Source organism: Mastigoproctus giganteus, chromosome 1, assembly GCF_048544385.1.
Source record: "Mastigoproctus giganteus isolate SK-2022 chromosome 1, ASM4854438v1, whole genome shotgun sequence".
Lineage (NCBI taxonomy): Eukaryota > Metazoa > Arthropoda > Arachnida > Uropygi > Thelyphonidae > Mastigoproctus > Mastigoproctus giganteus.
The window spans coordinates 214,951,789-214,978,102 of record NC_143575.1 but is presented as its reverse complement, the minus strand read 5'-3'; the positions used below and the strand labels follow the sequence as shown (position 1 = coordinate 214,978,102).

Sequence of the window (26,314 nt, the reverse complement as noted above, 5' to 3'; positions counted from 1 at the left end):
ACCGCTGACAACTAGCAAAATTAAACTGAAATTCATTACAGTAAGCAAGCACTGTTCAATAACCAGTTGGGCACCACACTGTTACTCTGTACACTCCATTAACTTACATGATTCATTTAAGCTGCTGGTTCCCAGAAAGTGGACCACGTGCAAACACCCTATGGATAGGACCAGGACATTAATACATTATGCTATTTGTTGTGGGGAGACCCTGTACCCTTCTCAAAGTTGTCAACTCAAGTTTAAACAGAGTATAGGATCTGTAGCCGAGTGATCAAGAGCAGGAGTGCAGTAGCACACGCTCTTTGAGTAGACCGGGGTTCAAGCCCCTGACTGCTGAATACGGTCGATCTGCCAACCTGCACTGGACCAGCGTGGCAGATTATGGTCCATTTCCCTCAGCATGAATTGTTGAGGAGGCTTCCATCCTGCGGTGGGTTGATAATGGCTGCACTTTACTTTTATAGGATTTTCTGTCTGTGGATTTCTTTTTAAGCTGTCTGTGAGACAACTAATTATGATTGTCTTAAGAAGGGTAGTATTGCACACTTTGTCCTCTTCTGAAATGTTGAGTCCAAGTTTTGTTTAAAAAAAATGGCCCTGCTGCCGACACTTTGCTGTCAAGAACATTTCCAAGGCTTCAGAAGAAAGAGATCTAAAATCGGCATTTTTTTTTTACCCCCAGCTGAACATTTTTTCACACTCAGCATTGCTGTAGTAAATTGTTAAAATATCAACAACTTGAAAAAATGTGATATTTCAAGCTTCCCTGTATATTCATCAGTTCCTCAACCAAGTACCAGTGTACATAAATCCTTTCTTCCTTCTAATAGCTTCAAGTAGATTCCCACACTGAAATGACAAGAGTGATGCTACACACTTTATTGCTTCATCTCTTTCTTTATCTTCAATGAGTCAAGAAGTACTGGAAATCATCCACAAAAAACTGTCAAATTTGAAAAATATGTACTGCCAATTGATGACATTTGTGTTACCTCAGCATTTATATGGACTCACTTGCTCAATGGGAACTTGTGCATCATCTAGTCATATGCAGCAAGGAAGTACCTCCTCACTGAATAAAAGAACAGAAGCTTCTTCTCTTCTTTTAGAGGATATTAGCATCAGAAATGTCTATGACTAATTCAAAATCATCCTCCTGATTTTGACTAATATATACATTTTTTTTTTTAAACCCTAAACACAAAAGATATTTGAATGCATAATAAAGCAAAAAAATATACATTGATATCAGACTTGAATTTTTGTCAATTAAAGTTTCTGAGAAATGTGTAAATCTTTACTTCCAAAATGAAAGTGAAAGATTTCAAAACTGCTGCTATAAGAAATTTACACCTCAGTACAGGAATACAAGGTATGTCAGGATTTCCAAATGTGGCAAAACATTTAAAAGAAACAAACAAATTGCTTCATTCACACCAGAAAAGAGGAACACAAACAGGCTTTCTGCAGAAGTGAGGATAACATGCCTAGGATGGATTTCACCAGAAGTTTTTTTTCTTGGAGAGTTCATTAATTTGTCTTCTTTCAAAACTTTGTTTGGATCATGAACTGCATTTGGACACAAGTCAAAATTCAGGGATGTCTAGCTATATTGAAAAATTAAATAATGGAATGGAAAAAGAGATAAACTTTCTACATCAAGGGAAACTGCAACCATTATTAAAATGTGCATTTTTAATAGTACACGAATGAAATGGTCAACGTTTATTTTAAATATTGTTATATGACACTTATAAGTTAGTGCTGGCTTTGTTATGTGCACAAGTTTCTCATAAAAGAATGTTTTCAAAGACAAGTCTTTAAAATCATTTAACCTGGTGCAAGGCAAGCAATGTCTTTGAGAGCCTGCATGATTTCAGCAATTTCACACTCTTCTACTACTCTGTCCACACGGCTAAAACTCCCAATACCATTCAACAAGTATTTTCTTTTATTCTGACCATTTGAAATTTCGGAAATCTTTGTCAGTTATCACAAAACAGCAAAACTGCTTGACCAAATAAAGCCTATTCTCAATAATTATATGCACATGCTGAAAAACATGAATTTAAAATTAACACACATCTCTCAGATCCAATTAGTAAAGCATACACTCATTACACTTTGTGGCAGGACATCAGTAGTTATACTCTACTAAGTGGCTGGCACCCAATTGTGGGTTTGCCAAGTTCACTATCAGTCAAGATAATGAGGGAAATATTCAAAAAACTTTCCACATAAGAGAAGTGATGAAAAACGTCTAAATTGCATGTCAAATCAGGACTGCAGAAGCTGTTTTAATTTCAAAAAATAATTTGAAATATTTTTAATATAAAAAAAATGGATTTTTCATGGCTATGTTCATTAGATTGAAAATAAAGTTCACATCAGAAAGTGAACCATTTTGAATTATTTCTTGCTGATAATTAAGGTTATAAAAGGAGTAACATTTTACCCCATCAAAGAGAGAGATAATCTTTAATGCCCTTCATGGCCAAAAAGCCAGGGGTTTACATTTTTACAGCCTCCCGAAACTTCCAGGAAAATCTAACAATTATTTACAAAAAAAGGTAATTTTATAAATTAAAACATTTTGATACAAAGGAGAGAACTTACGAGAGTTAGGTCTGATTGAGCTGGCTTAACATCAAGATAAGAGCACCAGCTCAATCAGACAGGAACAGATGCAAGGTACACATGTCATTGCTGATTAGTCCTACTAGTCATAATTTTTTTTCCTGTAAGTCCGGTCAACAGCAACGTAACCAATAATTCTGACACCTATGGTCAAGTATCACATACATCTTTTTCATATATATATATTAATTATATATCTTTGCAAATTATATTAAATCAACTAAGTGTTCATGAGAACAGAAAACCACTAGCCTAGAAACCAGTTAAGGCCTTCCCTAAATGAACAAAAATTTGTTGGAGCTGTTGGAAGATTTTGTCCTTATGTAGACATTTTTTGATTATAACAATGTCACTGAATTATCAAGAAACTTGAAATGTCAGCATTTTACTCTTTAAATAATTAAGACTGTAAGATTACATTTTAAATTTTTATATAACAAGGTGTTATACCACTTTTTTCATATTTTTGTTTTCCCATTTCTATACCACACTGCTATTATATGCACCCTATTATCTGCATTACTCTGCTATGCAGATAATAGGGTGGTGAAATTTCAGATTAACATGAACTGCTGCAAAAATGGCCAATTTCCTTGCCTTTGGCAGGTTTAAGATTAGAACCACCAGCTTTACTTATCAAAAGATTTGTGTACCCAAATTCTAGTCTCTCTTACTTCCTCTGTGGCAGCTCCGCAGAAACATAACCAATAATTCTGACACCTATGGTCAAGTATCACATACATCTTTTTCATATATATATTAATTATATATCTTTGCAAATTATATTAAATTATCTGTAAGATGGTACTTTTATAAAAAAAAAAAAAAGAGAGAAAATTTTATGATATTGATTTGGATAATAACAATTATCTTATTTTTTAAATAAATTATAATTCAATTATTCTAAGTCACTATCTCCAATCCGCACTTGTGGCCAGGGCCACAGTCAGCATACCCGTTACACCTCTGCAGCTTCAACAACACCATAGAGTTCCACTTTATTGTGGAACTCTTCTAAGTTAGTTTTCCAACCCATCTAACACTGCCTCGATAGCATCAGCAAATATTTTTGCACCAATTCTACTTAAGTGTATCCTATCCCTGTTAAAAAAGTCTCTCCTATTTTAAGCACAAACCATGCTGTGAAAAATTCTACCCCATGAGAATATGCATACTCCTCTTCATGGACAAATTGATTACAGCTCTCTCATCATATACTCCTTTCCATTGTATCTGGGAAGAATTGCAGGCACTTTCAGATTTAATCCTAACTTTCAACTTTTTCCTGTCATTGTTTTGTACTTTAAGTAAATTCTCTGATCTCTTACTCTTAATATCAATAATATACCAACCTTTTTTGCCCTTAAAAAATGATACTGCTCTACAGTATCATCAGCATTTGCCTTGGGTAGACATATACCTTGTCCTATTCTTCTTATCCTTTTTTACAAAATATTTCTTGTTTCCCTGACAATAAAGTTACTAGCAATGCACCACCAAGTTAGCATTCTGATAGGCATCATCTACCACAATGCTGGAGATATGCAATGCAAGACACAAAACGATTCTCCACAGCAGAGTGCAATGGTTGGTGGTGCATTGCTAGTAACTTTATTGTCAGGGAAACAAGAAATAGTTTGTAAAAAAGGATAAGAAGAATAGGACAAGGTATATGTCTACCCAGGGCAAATGCTGATGATACTGTAGAGCAGTATCATTTTTTAAGGGCAAAAAAGGTTGGTATATTATTGGTATTAAGAGTAAGAGATCAGAGAATTTACTTAACAAAGTACAAAACAATGACAGGAAAAAGTTGAAAGTTAGGATTAAATCTGAAAGTGCCTGCAATTCTTCCCAGATACAATGGAAAGGAGTATATGATGAGAGAGCTGTAATCAATTTGTCCATGAAGAGGAGTATGCATATTGTCATGGGGTAGAATTTTTCACAGCATGGTTTGTGCTTAAAACAGGAGAGACTTTTTTAACAGGGATAGGATACACTTAAGTAGAATTGGTGCAAAAATATTTGCTGATGGCTATCGAGGCAGTGTTAGATGGGTTGGAAAACTAACTTAGAAGAGGGGAATACACAGACTAATAGATTAACAGTAGACACAGGGAGAGGTGCAAGTGATTCTTGCACTGCTCTTAGAATAGCATAGCAAGATGGAATGCAAGGAGTTGAGGATTAAACGGCCTGTTCAGGGAGGGAGTGCTCAAGAAATAAGCAAATATGTGGGCAATGTTAGGGTTATTAGGAGTAAAAATAGGTGCATATATATTTGCATGTACAGAAATGCTATGTAAAGTAAAAGTAAAGTGCAGCCATTATCAACCCACTGCAGAATGGAAGCCTCCTCAACAATTCATGCTGAGGGAAATGGACCATAATCTACCATGCTGGTCCAGTGCAGGTTGGCAGATCGACCGTATTCAGCAGTCAGGGGCTTGAACCCCGGTCTACTCAAAGAGCGTGTGCTACTGCACTCCCGCTCCTGCCCACTCGGCTACGGATGCTATGAGAATAGTAAAAAAAATTTAATTAAGTACTGGCCAAGTGTTTGCATCAAATGCAGACATTGTGGAGGTATCGGAAACTTGGTGTCATTCGAACATAATGGATGCAGAATCTGAAAATAGAGGAACAACACATAGAGAAAGGACAAATGGGTGTGGGGGGGTGCTTAGTTACATAAAATCTAAGGCAAGGCATACAGTCATAATAGGTGGCCAAGTGCAATGCTCAGTCAGTTGTGTGATACAAGTACTGGGAAAACAAAAAATGGGTAGGAGTGTGTTGTAGGCCTAATGGCAGTGATGAGTATTGTGAACAACTATACAGACAAATAGAGCGGGCCAATAAATCAGAATATTTAATAATACGGATTTAAACTTTCCAGATATTGACAAGAATTTGAGGATTGGTCACTCACACAGTAGCAACACTTCTGCGGATTTATCAGGTGACTGTTTTCTACACACGCAAAGAAACAATGCTCCTGATCAGCAGTAACTCTTCATGCATTAACAATCTGCATATACAACAACCACTAGGTGGCAGTGATCACAGTGTACTGATGTTGGATTTACTTAAAGATGTAACTACTGTCAAAGGCAAAGGGAAGGGCTTCTGCTTTCATAAAGGTGACTACAGTGGTCTCAAACAGTTTTTAAATGCCACTCAGCAGGAACAGCCAACAATATTACTGACAGCAAATTCTAAATGGAAAGAATTCTGGGTAGTTGAAGCTACTAGGCCTTTTATACCAACAAAGAGAGAGTGTTCGAGGCTTAGACCAAAATTGATGTCAGATGAACTGATGAGACTCATGGCAGAGAAGAAAAATACATGGGATAAATGTAAATTATCAAGTGTTAGAGAAGCCTATAGTAGACATACTGGTCTGCAATCAAGTCACAAAGGTTGGACAAATTAAGGCAGATTACAAGAAGTCTCTGGCAAAATGTGCAAAGAAAAGTAGCAAAGACTTCTTTAATTATAAAAACACTAGAAGGAAGAGGATGAATAACATTGGTTCATTAGATATGAATAGTTTAACTGTTGATGATCCTGCTCAGGTTGCTGATGAACTGAATAGACATTATCCATCAATATTCACATGAGGAATTTTCTAGGGATAGGAATGCCAGAATCAATTTCCAACAGAGAGCTAATTTATTTTGTGATAATTAAGAGGAAATAGAAAATGTTGAAGCTAAAAGTAAAGAAGGCATCTGGTGTGGATGGAATCTACCCAATTATATTAAGCCAGCACAAGAGGTAAGCAAACCTTTAGCCACAATTATAGGAGCATCGCTTGATTCAGGCAAGGTCTGTATGAACTGGAGATGTGCAAATGTTTCCCCTAATTCATAATGGGTTTAGGTGAATAATTAGAGAACTGTTAGCTCAACTTCTGTTCTAGGGTAATGCAGTGTTCTGAAGTAATACAGGACACTATGGCCAGGAATGCACTTATATTGCAGTTACTTCAAGGATCTGTTAAATGGGAGATCTTGTCTGACCAATCTGATTGGATAACTATGATGCAGTAACAAAGACATTGGATACAAAAAATAATTTTGACATCATAAACTTAATTTCAGAAAAGCTTTTGACATTGTTTCACATAAAATTTTGCTGTTACAAATTGGATCAGTGCAGCATTAATTTCAAGCTACAGCTATGGGTAAAGGAGTGGTTGAGTGGGAAAAGACAGCATTGTTATCGGTAGAAACTGCTCTTCTTGGAAAGTTATTAATGGGGTTCACTGGGTTCAGTGCTGGGCCCACTGTTGTTTTCAACATTTATTAATGATATCAACAAACACATACCATGCTTAATGTTTAAGTTTGCAGATGACAAAGATTGAGCACATGGTTTATGACAATAATCAGGGCATGTAACTACGACAAGATCTAGAAAAATTAGGAAGATGGGCTGAGAACTGGCAACTGAAGTTTAATGCTGACAAGTGCAAGGTAAGGTACTGCACATAGGCAGCAGTAATTGCAGAATAATATACCAATTGTGTGGTAACACACCCAGAGCAGTGGAGAATAAAAAAAATACCTGGGGGAATTCTGCAGTCAGCCATGAAGTTCTCTGAGCAGTACAGATGGACTGCTAGGACAGCTCATGGGGTTTTGTTAATGACATACAAGAATTTTGCAGCAGTAATAAGGAGGTAATTGTCCCTTTGTATAAGGCAATGGTTAGGATACATCTTAAGTACTTTACACAGGTATGGAAACCTCATTTTAGGAAAGATGTGGATCTGTTGGAATTAGTGCAAGGAAGGGCAATGACATTAGTGAAGGGAACAAAAGGATGTCCTTACCAAGAAAGGCTTCAGTTCTGCAAATTGCAACATTTGGAGACTATACACTTGCAAGATCTCATTGAAGTGTTTAAGGATTTAAATGGATTGAGTAAGCTAAATGCTGATGGCATCATCATTTTGCTCAAACAACACAAGAGGACATAAATTTAAGCTGAGAAAAAATGGTTACATATAGATGTGTGGAAATTTGTCTTCAACCAGGGCACAGTTGCCTGTTATGGAATGTTAGTTTGAATAAATTCCAGAAAGAACTACACAAATTACACTGGTTTGCATCAAATTTCCTCCCTGAAATAACTGGTCATAGGAAATATATTCAAAAACTCATGCTTAAAAAGCTCTCATCACTCTCAGTTTTCAAATATCATAGGTTAATGACAGAAAACCAAAACTTGTCATTAGTTTCATTTTCCACATTCCCATTTAGACTTTTTTTTCCTGAAAACTTGGAAGCAGTCTCCAATGAACACAGTGAAAGGTTTTACCAAGCTATTTCTCAAATGGAAAAAAGACACCAAGGAAAATGGAATCCAAATATATGTTGGTAGACTACTGTTGAATCTCATGTGGGAGACACGAATAGATGATTATAAAAGGCAAAAAATGACAAAAGTGTTTATTTTAAACAGAATAAAGTTAATAGACCTACTGTTTAATATTTAGTACTGTACATAACATTTTCTTAAAATATATGAAATCTTTTTTGCTAGAAACATTTTGATTTTAATACCTTCTCCCTTAAAATTGGTGGGCATTGCAGCAATATGATTGCCACATTTGAATTCAGCAATGTCAAATCTATAAGAATCACCCTGAATTTTAACAGGGAGCAAAAAAAAAAAAATTTTTTTTTTCCCAATCAATGCTATTTGATTGGGGGTGTGGAAAATGTTTTTTTTTTTTTTTTTGGCTGATGCTATAAAAGCTTGCTTTCTTGCATCATTTACTACTTGTAGTTAGCCAATCTCAGGCTGAGGCAGGGGAACAGAGTTTGCCCTGTGAGTTAATCTGGTTTTTTCAGCCTATGAAATGTGCAATTCCACAGACAGAAAAAAAAAAAAGATACAAGTAATATGAATTTTCTTTCTGCTTTTTTTTTTTTTTTTTTTTCAATTCTCTCTTTCAAAGGGGAGATTGTAGCCACCAGGGCCAAAATCTAACAGTCCAGTATTAACATATATTTATCCTACACCACTGGCAGGGCCAAACCCACTAAGCTTACTGCATTACTGGGATTGTACAAACAGTTGGTGTTGTTTGTACAATCCCAGTAATGTGGTGGGGGGGGGGGGGGTTGTCTCAAATTTCAAAAAAAAAAAAAAAAAAAAAACTTTTTCTAAGAATACAAAATCGCATACCCTTTGTAATTTGAGAGGCAGCTTAATTGTCACATAAAACTACCATTAAATAAAGTTATTCATCAGCAGTTGACTACTTCCTACAATAATGAAATAACAGGGTTTTTAACTTGTTCACAGTCCATTTGTTACAAAACCACAACCATGAAGTAACCAATAAACAATCATATCTGTATGAAATCTTTATTCACTCCACATAAGTTTTTGGCTAGTACAACCTGAAGTTTAGCATTCTAACAGATACCATGCCATTGCATTCCAATGTTATTACTAAAGGATTAAAAATCAATTTATGCTCAAAGGGTGGAGGTCAGTTTACCTTATATGATACTCTGCTGCAATACAGCATTAATTTTTACATTTAGCACATTTCTAAGCTGCGTTCTTTTAGTGTTTTACTGCACAAAATGAGATACATCTCTGACTAATCCACAGCGGTGAAAATCTAAAAGTCTGCATTACCAAGTGGAGGTAGTTATTGGAATTTAAATCATTTGCATGTGCTCTTATTTCAATAAACTAAATTTGTAATGTAATCGTTTATTTACACAAAATAACCTCTCAAAAATATCTATTATATTATTTTAAATGACTTTTCAAATAATCCAAAACTTCACACATGGAAAAGGTAGACATATTTCCATGAAAAATAATTCTTAAAACAGGCGCCAGTGGAAAATCTATTTTGATACCATGCATAACGGCCAAGAGGACAATCTACTACAATGAACTGTCAATGTAACTGTAACAATTTAGGGGGGGGCACAATGATATATTGGGAAAACGCAGAAAACCAAGTTTTATTTATTTCCAACGTTATAATTAAATTCAACAATACATTTTTATCTTAAATATTTTTATGTGGTAACATTTTCGATCTTCGCCCAGTATTTCAAAAATATTCTCTTTAGATACAAACAGAACAATTGCTTTGAAAGCTAGGTCAACGGACTTTTGAAATTAATTAAATGGAAAAGGAAAATAAATATTTAAGAAACTTATTATAACTGTTTATCGAAAAGGTACTCTGAATAACAAATGTAATATGTATTTAATACAAGCTAGAATAAATGTATTGTCATATGTAGTACTTCCCGAGTCATTTAATCTCAGATTACATACTAATGACCTAACAATTAACTTGGCAATGACACACCGGGAGCTTTTAAGCCAATCCTTTGAATGCAATAATTCTAAATCTAATAATCTGATTACGCACGTTTTGTTGCATGCGAGATAATGCATACAAAACATCAACGTACTTGGGTACACAAAACGAAACAAAAAAAAAAAAAAAAAAAAGTGTTAACTAAGTACGATTGAGCTCTTCTATTTAAAAATATTTTATCCTCAACAACTGCTATAAAAAATATATAAAACAAATAGCTGCCTATGAATTATAGAGAAGAATCATTTTTAGTTCATGATAGAGTAAAAATACACCACTATTGTACCACAACAACATATCCATAATGGAAGAACGGAAAGGGAATAAAAAGAAAGGAGAAAAAAAACAAAACAGGCTACGGAAATAAGTCGAGGAATATACCTTTTTTGTTGTGGTAGGAAATAATATTACTCATATGCACTTGCTTAAAAATCGGAAAAGTGAATGAATCGTTAATGTGAAACGTTTTAAATCCTCAGGGGTGTGTTTTTTTTTTTTTTTTTTTTTTTTTTCCCGGATTCCACACAACGACATGACGCGAGGGGTTTTAATTGGAGATTGTATCCACAAAAATATTTACATAATTTAAACGTACATACTCAAGTTACTGAGATAAACATGAATGCTCTCTCGAATGAGCAATTATAGCAAAATAATACAGCGGTGATGAAGTGACTCTAATGACCTAAATACAGCATTCACATAGTGCGATAACCTTTGAAGCAAGAATTATAAAATGGGTCCACTGGAAACACAACCATAAAAATTAACTGCATTTCTTCAAAAACCAATACTATCCATAAATCGGAGGTAATAACGAACCCAAAGAAAACAAAAACAAGCGCAATATCAATCTGATAAAAGCGAAGATAATTTTACTGCGGCGCGATGCCTAAAAATCCGAAACATTTAACTGAAGTCAACTGACATTATTTAGGCATCCAAAGGCTAAGTGCATCATTATTAAAGCGCTCACGTTGTAAGTGTTCACATTTCTAAAAATAGCATAAGCAAGCTGAACTACTGCTCACAGTAACTATACAACCAGCCGGCTAAGTTTTAAAATAACGTAAACATGCATTTCGACATCGAATAATACAGAATATATATAAAACGTACCAAACGTAAATGCCTGCCGATGACTGCTTGTTTCACTGCTACAGGGCAAAAACAAAACAAATTGCCAAAAAAAGTAAATAAATAAAAAGAAACGGAAGTTTGACAAGTCGGAGCATAATAAAGTTATGAAAACATCAGCTACTAACCGAATTTTCTATTAACCGAATCATAATATTAAATGGTAGCTACCAGTGTAAGTTATACAATCGATTACTAAACGTTATAAAAACTAAAACAATCAAAATGCAACTAAGGATCTTTTGTTATATATTTTTAAATACAATAACCAATTATTGCTAAACCTTTCATACAGAACTAAAGCACTGCAATGATATAATTATGATTATTTTAATCTCTCATTATGCCGGCAATAACAAGCTTTAAAATTCAGGTGGTTCAATACCACACTCTATGCTAACACTGTAACAAGCCTATGCGTCATAAGCAGTCGTCTGTGGCAGACACGAAGGGAACTTCAAAGGTACACTATACCGTTGTAAATGCTGAATACAGACAGTGCTTGGCCTTAGGGCTATGGTAAGCGCTTGCAGATACAGAGAGGGCAACTTACCAGCGCAAAGAAATTCGTGTGGCAGTCTTCAAGGCTAGCGCCGTTTGTTACAAAGTTAGGGTGCGTCATGGTGTCTCCATGATCTTTCGTGTCCTTAGGACCAAACAAATGGACTTTAAGTCACCTCTAAAGCCATTAATTCTTAAAATTTTAAGAACGGAACAAAAATTCACCAGAATATGGCGACGGCTATGGCGGATGGAAAACAAGGAGCTAAGTGACAAGAATTGTGATTGGATAACAGGTATCACGTGTCGTAGGTCACCCACATAAAGATGGCAGCCCCCATAATGAAAATGTTCGACACTTTCTTATATTCCTTAGGTTTGCACTAAGTCTGTCTTGCATACACGAAGAATGGTTAACGATGCACACAAACACGACTTCAAACAACGGCGTATTCCTCTGCTACATTTGCTGATGCTAAAGCAAAGAAAAAAGATAGTAAATAAATACTACGCTCCAACAGTACATTGCTCGCGCTGAAGTCGTGACGTTGCCTCACCTGACCTCGTTGCGGTCGACGGCAGCCTTGAGTGACGACATCTACATTGTTGCAACTACAACTATCTTTACCGTGACACTTACCGAAATACGTGAACTGTTGATTGTTGTCTAAATTGTTTTGCTAAGTATTTTTTTGCATTTCGCAGGATGAGTCTTTTTGCTGTGATCATATGCACAAATTCCATATTTCACATTCGAAGTTCGAATTTCGTAAACAGCAACACAACTTATTAATAAATACGCAAATGTTATGAAGCATAGATATTAATATTTAAAACAGAAAAAAAAAAATAAAATAATGCACTGAAAATATGATGCGATTTTTATTCTATTTTTTTATATATTCCGTAAACATCTTAATTTATGTCAGATAAGAAATTTATTTTGTCTAATTGAAGACATTAATTGCACACAGTCTGATTATGACTGTAAATATATAATTATGACTGAAAATTATACATATTAATAGTTCTTTTTCTTTTATTTTCATGGTTGTCTAGTCTGTCGGTTAGATCAGCATTTTTTAAACTTTTTATATATGACCAACCTAAACAAAAAAAAAAAGTTTTTAAATCGCCTTACCAATAATTGTAGAAGTTGTATATACATATTTGTTATTTGGTTTTTAGAAGCATTAGCAACTAAGGCATAGAATTCATTGTTTTGGCCTCTGTCTATTTTTCATAAGTATGGATTAAATAAAATATAACGCATGAATTTTTTATATCCAGTAGCAATTCCAGATAAATACTAAAATCCCACATGATAAAAATTATAAGCATATATATATATATATATTTTTTTTTTTTTTTTTTTTTGTTACATGATTTCCAGAACACTTCCGCACTTCCCTTCACAAAATGCACTGTACATTATCCATAAGTTATATTTTATCTAATTACTCAATTTTCTATATACAAATAATAAATATAATTTACAAAAATCTATTATTACGTATAACATTTTAAATTTAGTTTATTTCTAATGCAATCTTGCTTTTCCAAAATTTAACGATTCACAAAGATGTTTTCGCGGTTCATGAATAAGTTGAGTAAAGCTGGGGTAGATAACCCAATTTGAAAATAATGCAGACACTGCCTTGAAGGCTTTTATTTATTTATTATTTTTTTATAGTCTACATAAAGCGTAGTTCTAAAAATCCATGGTTAGTAGGGATACTGTTAAAAATTTATATTTCTAAGAGCATTAGTGGTCAAGTGCGAGGATGCAAAAGTACTGTACAGTATACGTGCTTTCAGTGACCGTAGTTTAAGTCCGCATGACAACTAAAAACGGTATGACGTTCTTATATTCTCTCTATCTTGTGAACTCCTTTGACCTTATGTAGTAGACCGTGTATAAACAGAAAATTAATTATTTTTATTTTAGGAATTATGAAATTAAACAGTCATATCAAAACGAGAATAGCATTTGAATATAAGAATTACATAACACTTCCTCTGTGTGAATAATTGCCGCCTAATGCGTTTCAACCCTTACATTGCTAATATTGTATTAAAACAAATAGGAAATTGGCCGGGTGCGCCGTTTAGATGATCACGTTCAGTCTCGATAAAATCGCGACTGAATGGGATAATCTAAGCTCTGCACCCGGCTTAACATTTTCTGCATATAGCATAAATCAAATTAAATTTTAAATTATGATATTAGGGTTACCCGTAATTTAATACATTAACCCGCATTTGTGTCTGTAAATTGGGTGTGTTCTCTGGTCGATTTGCCTGCTTCGCTGGACGAAAAAAACCCCAGTTTCTGCGGTAAAAACCTTGCTATCTACGCCTGAGACCGACTAACTCAGCCAAGGAGTGAAAAAAGCCTATTAAAGTTCCTCGCGTCATCGACGGGATTCGAACCCGGGCCTTTTCCACCCGGTGACGATACTGCTGTGTTACCCTCGCAGACTTTTTGAACAGAGCAACACAACGGACCATCTGACGTCTCTATTTAACATATAAATTCTTTATTCCCTTTCGCCAATCACTCAAATTGAGGAAGGACGGTTGCAAAATGGATTATTGATGGTGTTATTGGATTTTAGGAGCATTTGAATCCGGCACTTTGCCACCCAGTTTAGAGATGACGGTGGCTATGACCACTGTGCTACACGCATAGACAATCTTCGTGGACCAGCAACAGAAAAATTGTTACTTTTACAAATAATGCCGAAGCATCTCATTCAAGAATATGCCTTTGGCATAATCTTAAGTAGAGGGCCGTGCAAAGAACAGCAGGGAACTGAAAGCAATTGTCCCGGAGCACGACACAAAAAGGGACCCTAGTGAATGTTTTTCTTATTGATTATAATAGAATTTAGGTGCCCAAATAATCGCATATCATCACAAGCATGGGTCATTTCTTTATTGTCCACTAAGCATAATTTATTTTTTCCTTTTAGGCCTTTACAAGTCTATACCCTGGTGTAGCTGCGCCACCTGCGCGATAGGATGTTATGCCACTGTCCCCAAACTGAACCATACACCAAGACACAACTGTACGATCCAGTAAAATTTTATGAAATGGAGTGGTTAACAGGATGTCCTCTAACAGCATAATTGTTTTGCCACTTGTCGATTGGTTTGGGAGGTTGTTGTTGTAGCGCTGTTTTTACGAGCATCAGCGACGAAGGCCATATTGCTCAGTGTTTCCTGTCTGTAAATTGCTGTGTTCTGTGGTCGATTTTCAGTTTGCTATACAAAAAACCCGAGTTTCTTTCCAGGAGAAAAAAAACATTCTACCCTCGCCTGAGAACGACTAACTCAGCCACGTTGTGAAAAAGCCCCGTAAAAATACTTCGCGTTAACGACGGGACTCGAACTCAGGTCTTTTCCAACCGGTATGGGAAGGACAGCGATTCTATCAACTATGCTGCCCACAAGGGCAGGTTGGATAGTTATGGGTTCAATTCATGTCTATGACTGGAGCGATTTCTAAAGTCCTCTTCAGTCGAAGCTGTACCTATTCGATCTGAGGCGGAAGCAGTAGGATTTTCTTACATGAGTTGTTCATCCCCCACGAGATGTCGTGCGAGTTTTTCAGCCCGCAGGACATGCAAGTCGGCCCATGAATACACACAATGTTCCAATATGGCCTAAGTCGCGATATATATGCCAAACCAGAATGGCATTCCAGGGTTTGTCTAACATTAGTTTGACCGAATTATAGGGTGACTGAAATTTAGTGCAACCAAAAATAAAACAGCTGATTTCTCTCATTTCGGAAACCACACACAATTCTTAAAAAAACACGTCGATGGCACCACTACCACCGCATGCAGAACAGCGAGCTCTTGTGGTAGTACAGTAAATATAATCCGAGAGTTTTTATTTATTTCTCCCGAAAACTTGAATTTTTCATCCAGAACCAGCAAACCGAACACAGTTAGAGACATAATATACTGATGCTTCATAGCTTGTTGCTTTGGTGCTGAACATGCATGTAACCTGTTCAGCAGAACAGCAGTTGTTCAGTCTCACTTATTATTATTATTATTATTATTATTATTATTATTATCAGCCATATGGTGCAAGTAAGTCTGAGGCTTATGCTGCACCAGCCAAAAAAAAAATATATTACCCTGAGAGAGAGAGAGAGTCAGAAGTAGAAGAGATTCACCAAGAAAGAGAAGAATGATGATATCCAGTTCAGGACCCTGGGTATGCCAAGCCCATACTTACCAGATGTGAGCCCCTGGGGTACACAGACTCTTGTCCATTCCAGTTTGTTTGTGACGAAACAACATTGATATCTTTTTGCGTCTAAAGTGTTGTTATCGAACAATACTTTTTTTCGGATTCACAGCGCCGTACCAAGGCATGGGCGAACGAAGTGCTCGCCCCAGGGGCTTTTCTGCCAGTAGCGCAAAAACGAAATAAATTTTAAGTGGTACGGTGCATAGGGAAATAAATTAACTAGGCACGGCAGCGATATCGTAAGTAACTTTAAAGTCGACTTTCTAGAAAAATATATTGGTTCGCTAGCACCAAAATAAATCAACAATTTTGTGATTAGTAACTGGTTTTCCGGAGACAGCATTTTTGCAAAAAACTGAAAGCTGTCAGGCAAAAATGTAGAGAAAAAAGGTAAAGAAATCTTTGAAGATGTTAATCAACATTTACTAGTGTTGCCCAAAAAATCGCTTCACAGACCACGACTAAAATGCCTAAGGTACTATTGGCTCGAATATTTTAAATCCAACTAATTATACATTGCACAAAGTGTAAAGTCAAGACCCACTAACAGATTTGAAAACAGGAAACCAATGACTAGGCTATGAATTTCTGGCTATTGATTCCAAGCATGAAAACTTATTGCCACTTCCATATGGCCATTTCAGATTCGAAAAAACTTGCCTTCCAATAATCTGTCAAATTCTTTTAAAATATTCAAATTAACTCATTTCCACAACATCTGCTGGATGCTTTCTCTTTAGGTATTCCTCCTTGGACACTGTTCTTTTGAATTACTAACTCAAATTCCATCTCTTTCTATGAAACTGGTCTGAATACATGCATCAACTAGTCAACGTCACACCTGTTCACAATTCAAGTCCAAACTCACAGCACTAACTTTTCTTCCGAAAATTAATCTACAAAAATTAAGTCAAATTCACTAACGCCTTCTGTGTTTTCAACCATTATTTCATACACACACTGGTTCCAATAACCTTTCAGAAAAATGAAAATAAGATAAAATAATAAATTAAAAAAAAAAAAAAAAAACGAATTGAGACTCAGCATTTTGCTAATAGTCAAAAGACAACCTGATTCCAATTCGCTTTTACTCATTTCACCTTTTCTATTTTCTATTACCCATTGAGTGTTCACAAACATAGATGTACATTTAACAATAAAAAAAAAAGGTTTTAAATAGTTTATTGGAAAATAATCACTTAAACAAACCAAAATGTCGTCGTCATTGTTACATCACTTTTTCTAATTATCGTTTTCCTACAATGTTATACATGTCCAGAATCGCGCATACAAACTTGCAATGGTACGATCCCAGCGCTTGTTATTGAAGGGTTTTTGGTGCTTTAGCGATTTAGACCATATTGGCCGTATATGTGAGTAAGTGTATATTGTGCCTGTAAAGTGTGCGTGTGTGTTTGTGTGTTCCGTAGTCGACTTGTCTGTTTGCTAGACGAAAAACCCAAGTTTCCGGCGGGAAAAAAAAGCCATGCTACCCTCGCCTGAGACCAACTAACTCAGCCACATTTTTGAAAACGGCATAAAATTCCTCACGTCCTCGAGAGTATTTGAACTCCGGTCTTTTCCACCTGATGAGAGAGAGAGAGAGAGAGAAAACAGTGATAATATCAACTGTGCTACCCGCGAGACCAAACCACGCGCACAGACTTTTAAAAGCTATAAAACGTTACTGATTACAGTAATTGCGTTCGTCCACTCCACCTTCCCGCGACCTAGGAGTCCTGGTAAACTTTATCACTACGCTTCAGTAAATACGGCTTTGCAAAACTATAATATTCAGCTGATGTCATATGCCTCATATAATGTATCTGTGCGTAGCACAGTTAGTATAATCACCGGGTTTAACAGACCACCGTTAAAATTCCTTCAATGCAGGGAGCAATTTTTATGGACTTTTTTTCACTCGGCGGCTGAGTTAGCCACGAAACTTTTGTTTTTCGTCTAAGGAAACAAGCAAATCGACCCTAGAACACAGGCAATTTACAGACATAATACACATGGGTAGATGGGGATAATTCTCTAGTGCCCCTAATATGAAAGTTTTTTTTTTTTGTTTTTTTTGTCAATGCAATATTATTATGGAAAAATAATTAATGCAATAATATTATGGAAAAATCATTAATGCAATAATATTATGGAAAAATCATTAATGCAATAATATTATGGAAAAATCATTAATGCCACATTTCTGAAGTGGAGCTTATCGAGCTGGATAATTAGAAATAAAATTAAAATTTTGGGAGTATTTCCTCGTAGGTCCAGATATTTGGATCACTCAGCACTTAAGATAAATTTAAGCCGAATCATAAACTCTTTATTTACTGTTTTAAAAGTAAAAACTGGCTTTAAATTGTTCAATGAAAACTTCTTAATTTACACTGCCCTAAATCGCTTACAAAATTAAATATTATTATGCCATTTTAAAGGAATTGTTGCAAACTGCAAGAAGTAACACTGAAGAACTTCCAACAGCTGCCTTCTGAACGTTGGATATATTTTAAATTCAAAAAAATTATTATTATTATTTTAGGATTTCCCGTAATTAAATACATTAACCCGTATTTGTGTCTGTAAATTACGTATGTTCTATGGTTGATTTGCCTGTTTTGCTGGACGAAAAAACCCCAGTTACTGGGGAGAAAAACCTTGCTATCTACGCCTGAGACAAACTAACTCAGCCACGGAGTGAAAAAAGCCCATTAAAGTTCCTCGCGTCACCGATTGGATTCGAACCCAGGCCTTTTCCACCTTGTGTGGGGAGGACGGTGACGATATTTTAAGGTCAGTTGGACAGTTACCTACGTGAAACTGGAAACATGTATGTTGTTAATTATTTTTTTTTAAAAAAACTTCTCCTTTTATGGGATTTTTTTCGCCCTCTGACGGGAACTGGTACCAAGTGCATTGGGTGGTTGGTTGTGTCCGGTTACTATTATTACTGTTAGCATTAGCATTAGCATTAGTAGAGGCATATGATGCAAGAAAGCAAGCTTATTCAGCATCAGCCAAAAAAAAAAAAAAAACCCCACTCCCATTTCACCCATCTGTTCGTTCGAAATACCTGTCCAGTTGAGCTTTAAATTTGTTTAGGCTATCAACTTCTACAACAAGTGATGGAAGTCGGTTCCACCAACCAACCACCCGCTGGCCAAAGGCAAATTTCCGCACGTCTATCCGACATCCGTCCTTCCTCAATTTGAATTTATGCCCTCTGAGGTGATTATTCTGAGCAAGATGAAGAATCCCATTGGCATTGAGCATGCTCAAACCATTCAAAGCTTTATACACCTCTATCAGATCACCTCGCCGGTGCCTAGTCTCCAGACTCTGTAATTTGCAAAACTTAAGCCTTTCTTCGTAAGAGCAACCCTTTGTTCCATTCACTAATCTTGTTGCCCTTCTCTGTACTCGTTCCAGCAGCTCTACATCCTTCTTGAAATGAGGCCTCCAGACCTGTATACAGTACTCTAGGTGTGGCCTGACCATTGCCTTATACAAGGGAATAATCACCTCCTTATCCCTGCTAGAAAAATTCCTGTATATCATTGACAAGACACCATGAGCTACTCTTGCAGCTCGTCTGCACTGCTCAGAGAACTTCATATCTGCCTGCACAATTACCCCAGGTCCTTTTCATTCTCCACCACTGTCAGTGTAGTACCGCAGAGTTGATACGTTGCTCTGGGGTTACTGTTTCCCATATGTAGTACTTTACATTTGTCAATGTTAAACTTCATTTGCCACCTCTCAGCCCATCTGTTCAACCTTTCCAGATCCTGTTGCAGCAGCAGCATAGCGTCAGTAGTGTCCTTAACGACCCTGCCAACCTTTGTATCATCTGCAAACTTGGACATTAACTTGATATCCAATCATCAATATCATTCATAAACACCGAAAACAACAACGGACCCAACACTGAACCTTGAGGAACTCCACTAATAACATTAGTCCACGTTGAGCAGTGTCCATTGATTACCACTCTCTGTCTTCTGCCACTCAACCAACCCCTTATCCATAGCAGCAATTTGCCTCCAATGCCACACTGCTCCAATTTGTGCAGCAGTCTTCCATGTGCAACAGTATCAAAAGCCTTTCTAAGATCCAAATATATAATATCAAAGTTATTCCCTGCATCCAGTTCTTTTGTGACTACATCATAGTATCCAATCAAATTGGTCAGGCAAGACCTGCCCTTAACAAAACCATGCTGCGTCTGAGCTATAACTGAATTCTTGTCTAGATGATCCTGCAGTGCTTCTTTAACCAGTGCCTCCATTAATTTACCTGGAACAGAAGTTAAACTAACAGGTCTATAATTACTTGTGTCAGCCTTTGATCCTCCTTTGTGAATTGGGGTTACATTTGCACATCTCCAGTCTATGGGTACCTCCCCTGAGTCCAAAGAAGCTCTCATAATTATGGCTAGGGGTTTGCATACTTCCTTTGCTGCCTCCTTTAATATAACTGGATAGATCCCATCCACCCCAGGTGCCTTTTTTATGTTTATCCTCAACAATCTCTCCTCCACTTTCCTCTCAGTTATTACAAAATCATCCAGCTCACTGCCAATGTTTACTTTACCTACATCATTCTCCTTCCTGAATAACTCCTCATGCGTGAATGTAGATGCAAAATACTTGTTTAGATTGTTAGCCACCTGAGCAGGATCCTCAACTGTTGAACCATCAATATCCAGTGGACCAATCTGATTCATCCCTTTTCTTCTCGAGTTCAAATATGTAAAGAACTCTTTTCTGTTTTTCTTTGCATCCTTTGCCAAGGATTTTTCGTAGTCTGCCTTTGCCTGCCTAATCTCCTTTGTGACTTGGTTACAGACCAACTTATATCTATCATAGGCTTCCATGTCACCCATTAATTTGTATGTATCCCATGCATTTTTCTTCTCTGCCACATGTCTCATTAATTCATCTGACAACCATTTAGGCCTAAACCTTGAACAATATTTCTTAGTTGGTATGTAAAGCCTGGTAGCCTCCAAGATTAGTTCCTTGAATGCTTCCCATTTTGAGTTTGCTGTTGGTAACATCATCAGTTGGTCCCACTGTATAGAATTTAAATACTGTCTCAGACCATCATAGTCGCCTTTACGAAAACAAAAACCCTTCCCTTTACCTCTGATGGTAGTTACCTCCTTGAGTAAATCCCACTTCAACACACTGTGATCACTGCCACCTAGTGGTTCATTTATCTGCAGATTCTTAATGCATGAAGAATCACTACTGATAATCAGATCAAGAGTATTGCTCCCTCTTGTTGCCTCACGAACATGCTGATGTAGAAAACAATCATCCAATAAATCCACAAAAGCCTTCCTATTGTGCGAGTGACCAATCCACAAATTCCAGTCAATATCTGGGAAATTAAAATCCCCCATTATAAGACTCTCTGATTTACTGGCCCACTCTATTTCCCTGTACAATATCTTATTATACTCATCAGAGTCATTAGGCCTATAGCACACTCCTACTCTCAATTTTGATTTCCCTATGCTTATGTCACACCAGACTGACTCGACACTGCCCTGTCCATCGATGTCGACTGGCTTCACTTCCTTGGACTTTATGTGTTTCTTAATTAATAGCATAACCCCTCCTCCCCTCCTGTCCTGTCTATCCTTTCTATACACATTGTATTCCCCAAATTCCAGTTCCGCATTACTTATATCTGTGTGACACCACGTCTCTGATATCCCAATAATATCTGCCTTTGATGTTTTGAGCAATACCTCAAATTCATCAAATTTATTTACCAAACTCCTAGCATTGGTGTACACGCAGGTATACATGCACCTGTTTCTATTCTTAGTTACCCTAACACAACCCATGTGTTTACTTGTACCGCAATGACTACCAGCAGTCTCTGAAATATCCTGCATCTTGTTTTCCAGGCTTCTGCTCATTTGAATAGAAGCAGTGCAAGAATCACTTCCACCTCTGCCAGTGGCTACTGTTAATCTATTAGTCCTTGTATCCCCCCCAACTAGCAGTTTTCCGACCCACCTAACACTGCCTCGACAGCATCAGCAAAAATTCTTGCACCCTTTCTATTTAAGTGTATCCCATCCCTGTAGAAGCAATCTCTCCTGTTAACAAGTACAGTCCAGACTGAAAAAAATTCTACCCCTTGAGCCTTGCACAATCCCTCCAGGGCCGAATTGATCGACAAGGCTCTCATCATATACTCCCTCCTATCGTGTCTGGGCAGAATTGCAGACACTTTCAAGTTCAATCCTAATTCACGGCTTTTTTTCAACAGTGACCTATACTTGCTAAGTAATTCCGCCGGTCTCCTACTCTTAATATCATTAGTGCCAACGTGTACAACTATAGCACCTTTTGTGCCCTTAAAAGATGATATCCGCTCTACAACGTCATCAACCTTTGCCCCTGGCAGACATACCCTGGTCCTATTCCACCTATCCTTTTTACAAAGCATGTTCCCCGTTTCCCTGACAATAGAGTCACCAACAACTACTATTTCCTGTGGGACCAGCGCATTCTGCCTAGGGGGCTGCCTCTGTGTTGCCTGATGACCAAGTGCAAGCTCTGGTGTTGATGTGGGCAGCTGAGAGCTTGATGGGCCCCTCAATTTATTTCCTTCGAGGGCATCCACCCTGTCCTTCAAGCTCTCCTAAAGGCCCATAACAACGCTGAGTTGTCGCCTGATTTCCTTGCACTCCTTACATCGTGCACACACAAAGACTTCCCCCTTGGCAGTATCATGTCCCGTACCCGACTGCTCCGCAAACATCAAGCAAACAGTGCATTTTAAAAGACTGTGATTCATAGGGCAACTGCCCCCCCCCCCCCTCAGTTCTCCCCTGAACCACAGCACTCCCATTAGCTTGAGCCTTTTGCTTTGCTGCTCTGGTCAGAGTCATGATTCCGATTTAATTCAATAAAATTCAAAACAAAAATTAAATCCTTAAGTTATATCCCAAAACAGTTATGTTATATACTGTATATATTTTTTTCGGTATCTAGTGTTTTCTACGAGTTCCCTTTATACAACTTCCGTATCACGTGTACCACTATAGTTATGTATTAATTATTTGTTACGATTAAGTCGTTATATATATATAGAGTTAAAAATACAATTTAATTGACAATAAAGTTTATCAAGATTAATAGATTTACTGATTAATTGACAATATTATATTATGCACTATACTACACTAAGCTTTTGCTATCGTGTAAAAATGGCGGGAATTCACGAACGGTATTTCTACGGACTCGTAAGTATTGATTAGCTTCCAAATCTCGCTATCTCAATTTAGAATAAACTAAGGATCCTAACTAGGTCTATAATCTACTTATAGAAGATAATTTGATATAACAATTGGTTAATAAATCGACTAAATTTGGTTAAAAAAAAAAAAAAAAAAAGACCTCTCTTTCAATTTGTGACACGTGGATTTGATACCGTTACCGATACTAAGTAATATCTACAAAATCTCTGTCTAAGTTAAACTTTAAACTAAGTATCGTAACTAGGAATATAAAGCTACTCTAGAAAATAAGTTAATATGACAATTTAAACTAATAAAGCAGAAAATAAATCAGGAAAAACATCTCTGTTTCAAGAGCTTTAAGGAGCAACGTCCGCACAGACTAACCTCGCTCCCAGTTTCCCCTGTTATTACTGTTGGTCGAGGAACTCTGTTACTGTGATACAAGTGTTCAGGACCACGGGTTTCTGAAGTTCCATGTTAAGTGTTCTCTGGAAAGCGTATTGCTGTTGGGTTCTTATGTAGGGTCTTTGGCATCATGCTGTGGTTCACATAGCGATTGGGATGGTCATTACTCGTTCCATATGCGACATTTCTTTGACTTCCTGTCTTAGATCTCTGTACTCCCTGATCTTTTCCTCGACGGTTTTCTAGAGGTTGCTGGTGTTGGGAACCGCTATACTGATAAGATAGATAGCCATTTCCGTCTCGTGTATGAAGTTTATGTCCGGTCTGCTGTGCGGTGATCGTCTTGCACATTATTATGGTACAGTTTCCCTTGTAGTTTGTGAATAGGGATCTCTAGTACTGCCTGGGAGTTCGAGCTCGTAATAAGATACATTTTCTTTCATCAACTGGTATTTTTGCGCTAGATTCTGATGTATTATCCTGGCGACCATGTCGTGTCTGTGTGCGTGTGTTCTGTCTGGGTGATCACTCTGCGATTCGCGATGATATTGTGATGTTTGTTATTTGGTTTTTAGGAGCATTAGCAACTAAGGCCATATTGCTCCGGGGATATGCGGTAGTCATTCCCTGACCTTTCCACATCCTCCGTATTTGGTAGTCACGGGCTCGAACTCCAGTCTAATCAAGAAGCGTGTGCTACGCACTGCTGCTCCTGCCCACCTGGCTATGGAGGTGCCCCTCTTGTTGTGATAGAGTTTTTTAGGAGCATTAGCAACTAAGGCCATATATCCAATATACAGTCTCTAAATTGCATAGTCTATTTCCGTTGTCTATTTTCTGTTTGCTGAACGAAAAACCAGACTTTCCGGGAGAAAAACCACGCTACCCTCGCCTGAGACTGACTAACATAGCCACCTTGTAAAAAAGCCCATAAAAATTCAATTCATAACGTCATCGACGGGACTCGAACTCAGGTGTTTTCTACAGGGTGGGGGGGGTGGATGGCGATTCTATCAACTGCGCTACCCACCAGAGCCAAGATGATGTGCTGGATTGTTTCTGGGGCCAGGTGGAATCATCAACATTTGTAACCCTGGGACCCTTGGCGATCATCTGGTTTCGGGCAAGAACCTTCTGTCCGTGAGCCATGATTTGGAAGCAATCTTATCTGTATAATCTTGATAGAGCTCATTGTCTGTCTTTATTTGCTCCTCATCTCAATTGACTTCGCTGGAGCCTTTGACTCCCGCTGGTAGCCCAGTGTTCTGTCCAGGCTCTGGCGGGCTCAAATCTATTTTGCTGCATGAAATCTTACCTGGAAAACCGAAGAATCACAGTAAGCACTCCCTCTGTATCCAGACCTGTTTACGGGGGCTGCCCCCAGGGATCCGTCCTGGTGTCGCTCCTGTGGAATCTGGTGCTTGATGAGTTTTTAAATCTGGATATTCCAAATGTCACTACACAGGCAAACGCTGATGATCTGATTATGATGCTTCAAGCAGACAGCAGGGCTCAACTGGAGGCCAATAGCAATCATGCCACACATATGCTACAGGATTGGGCCAAGAGGAATCTTCTTACGATCTCAACCGAAAAAACAAACTGAATACTCTTCGGGGGTGCTCTTGACCCTGGTAGGCCTCCACTAATCAAAACAAATGGAGCGACCATCAAACTCAAACAGGAACTAAAATATTTAGGAATAATAGCTGACCGAAACTTGAACTTCACATCTCATCTCTGTTACCTTAGAACCAAAACAAGGAAGCTCTCGGCCGTGATAACCAAAATCACCAGGAGGGACTGGGGACTAAAGAAGAGGGCCCTCTCCCTTCTATACAAAGCTCTCTTCATCCCTATCCTTGCCTATGGTGCAGGCGCCTGGTATCAGAAAGCAAACACAGCAGTCAACAAGAAAAAGCTGGAGTCGATCCACCGATCCATATTATTGACAACTAGAGCCTGCTGCACGGTGAGCACCCATGCACTCCAGGTCCTGGCGGGCCTCCTTCCCCTGGACCTGGAGATTGTGCGCTGTGGGCTGCTACACCAACATTCAAAAGGAAGAACCACAACTTATCTAGACTACACAACAGATCCATAGAAAAGAAAATCCTCAGAAAATAAGAGGTTAACAGAACATCTGAAATCTATCTGGCAAAATAGATGGAATCTTACTACAAAAGGGCAAGTCACCAAAAAATTAATACCCGATGTCAGCAGGGTATATCCTATCTTCCCGTCCTGGTTTTCCCCTGGCTTGCACACCAATCTTCCTTCTAACGGGACACGGCTCCTTTAGAGGGAAACTCCACGAGCTGGGAATCTCTGACAATCCAAGCTGTAACTGCGGGCAGGAGGAAACCTGGAGCACCTTATCCACAACTGTGACAACTATGAGGACCTCAGATGTCAGCTATACACACGCATCAACTCCTTGCTAAGGAACCGATAAGAAATAATATTGCAAGAAGAAGATAATTACCGGGCTTTCACTGTCTTTGCCTGCGAACTCTTTGAAAGACAAAGCTCTCTGTCACATCATCACTAACCTATGAAAACACAGACGTGACTACCTGAAATGACTGCTAAATTCTGAACTAGTGACTACCTAAAGTAGATGCAACACATGAACGTGACGAACTGGACCTGACTTCTGGACTTGGACCTGACTAATGTAAAGATGAAGATTGCAACTTGGACTCGGACCTCCACTGGAC

The 26,314-nt window shown here is 37.6% G+C and overlaps 1 protein-coding gene across 1 annotated transcript in view; it reads right to left on the bottom strand.

Moving 5' to 3' along the window:
• Positions 1 to 12,147, bottom strand: part of skd (mediator complex subunit skuld) — a 505,637-nt gene extending 493,490 nt beyond the window's left edge. The window contains exon 1 of the mRNA XM_090376037.1: positions 11,703 to 12,147. Within this exon, the coding sequence (XP_090232163.1) occupies positions 11,703 to 11,771 (69 nt within the window). The 5' untranslated portion in view covers positions 11,772 to 12,147. The remainder of the gene's footprint in view (positions 1 to 11,702) is intronic.
• Between the last annotated feature and the right edge of the window lie 14,167 nt (positions 12,148 to 26,314).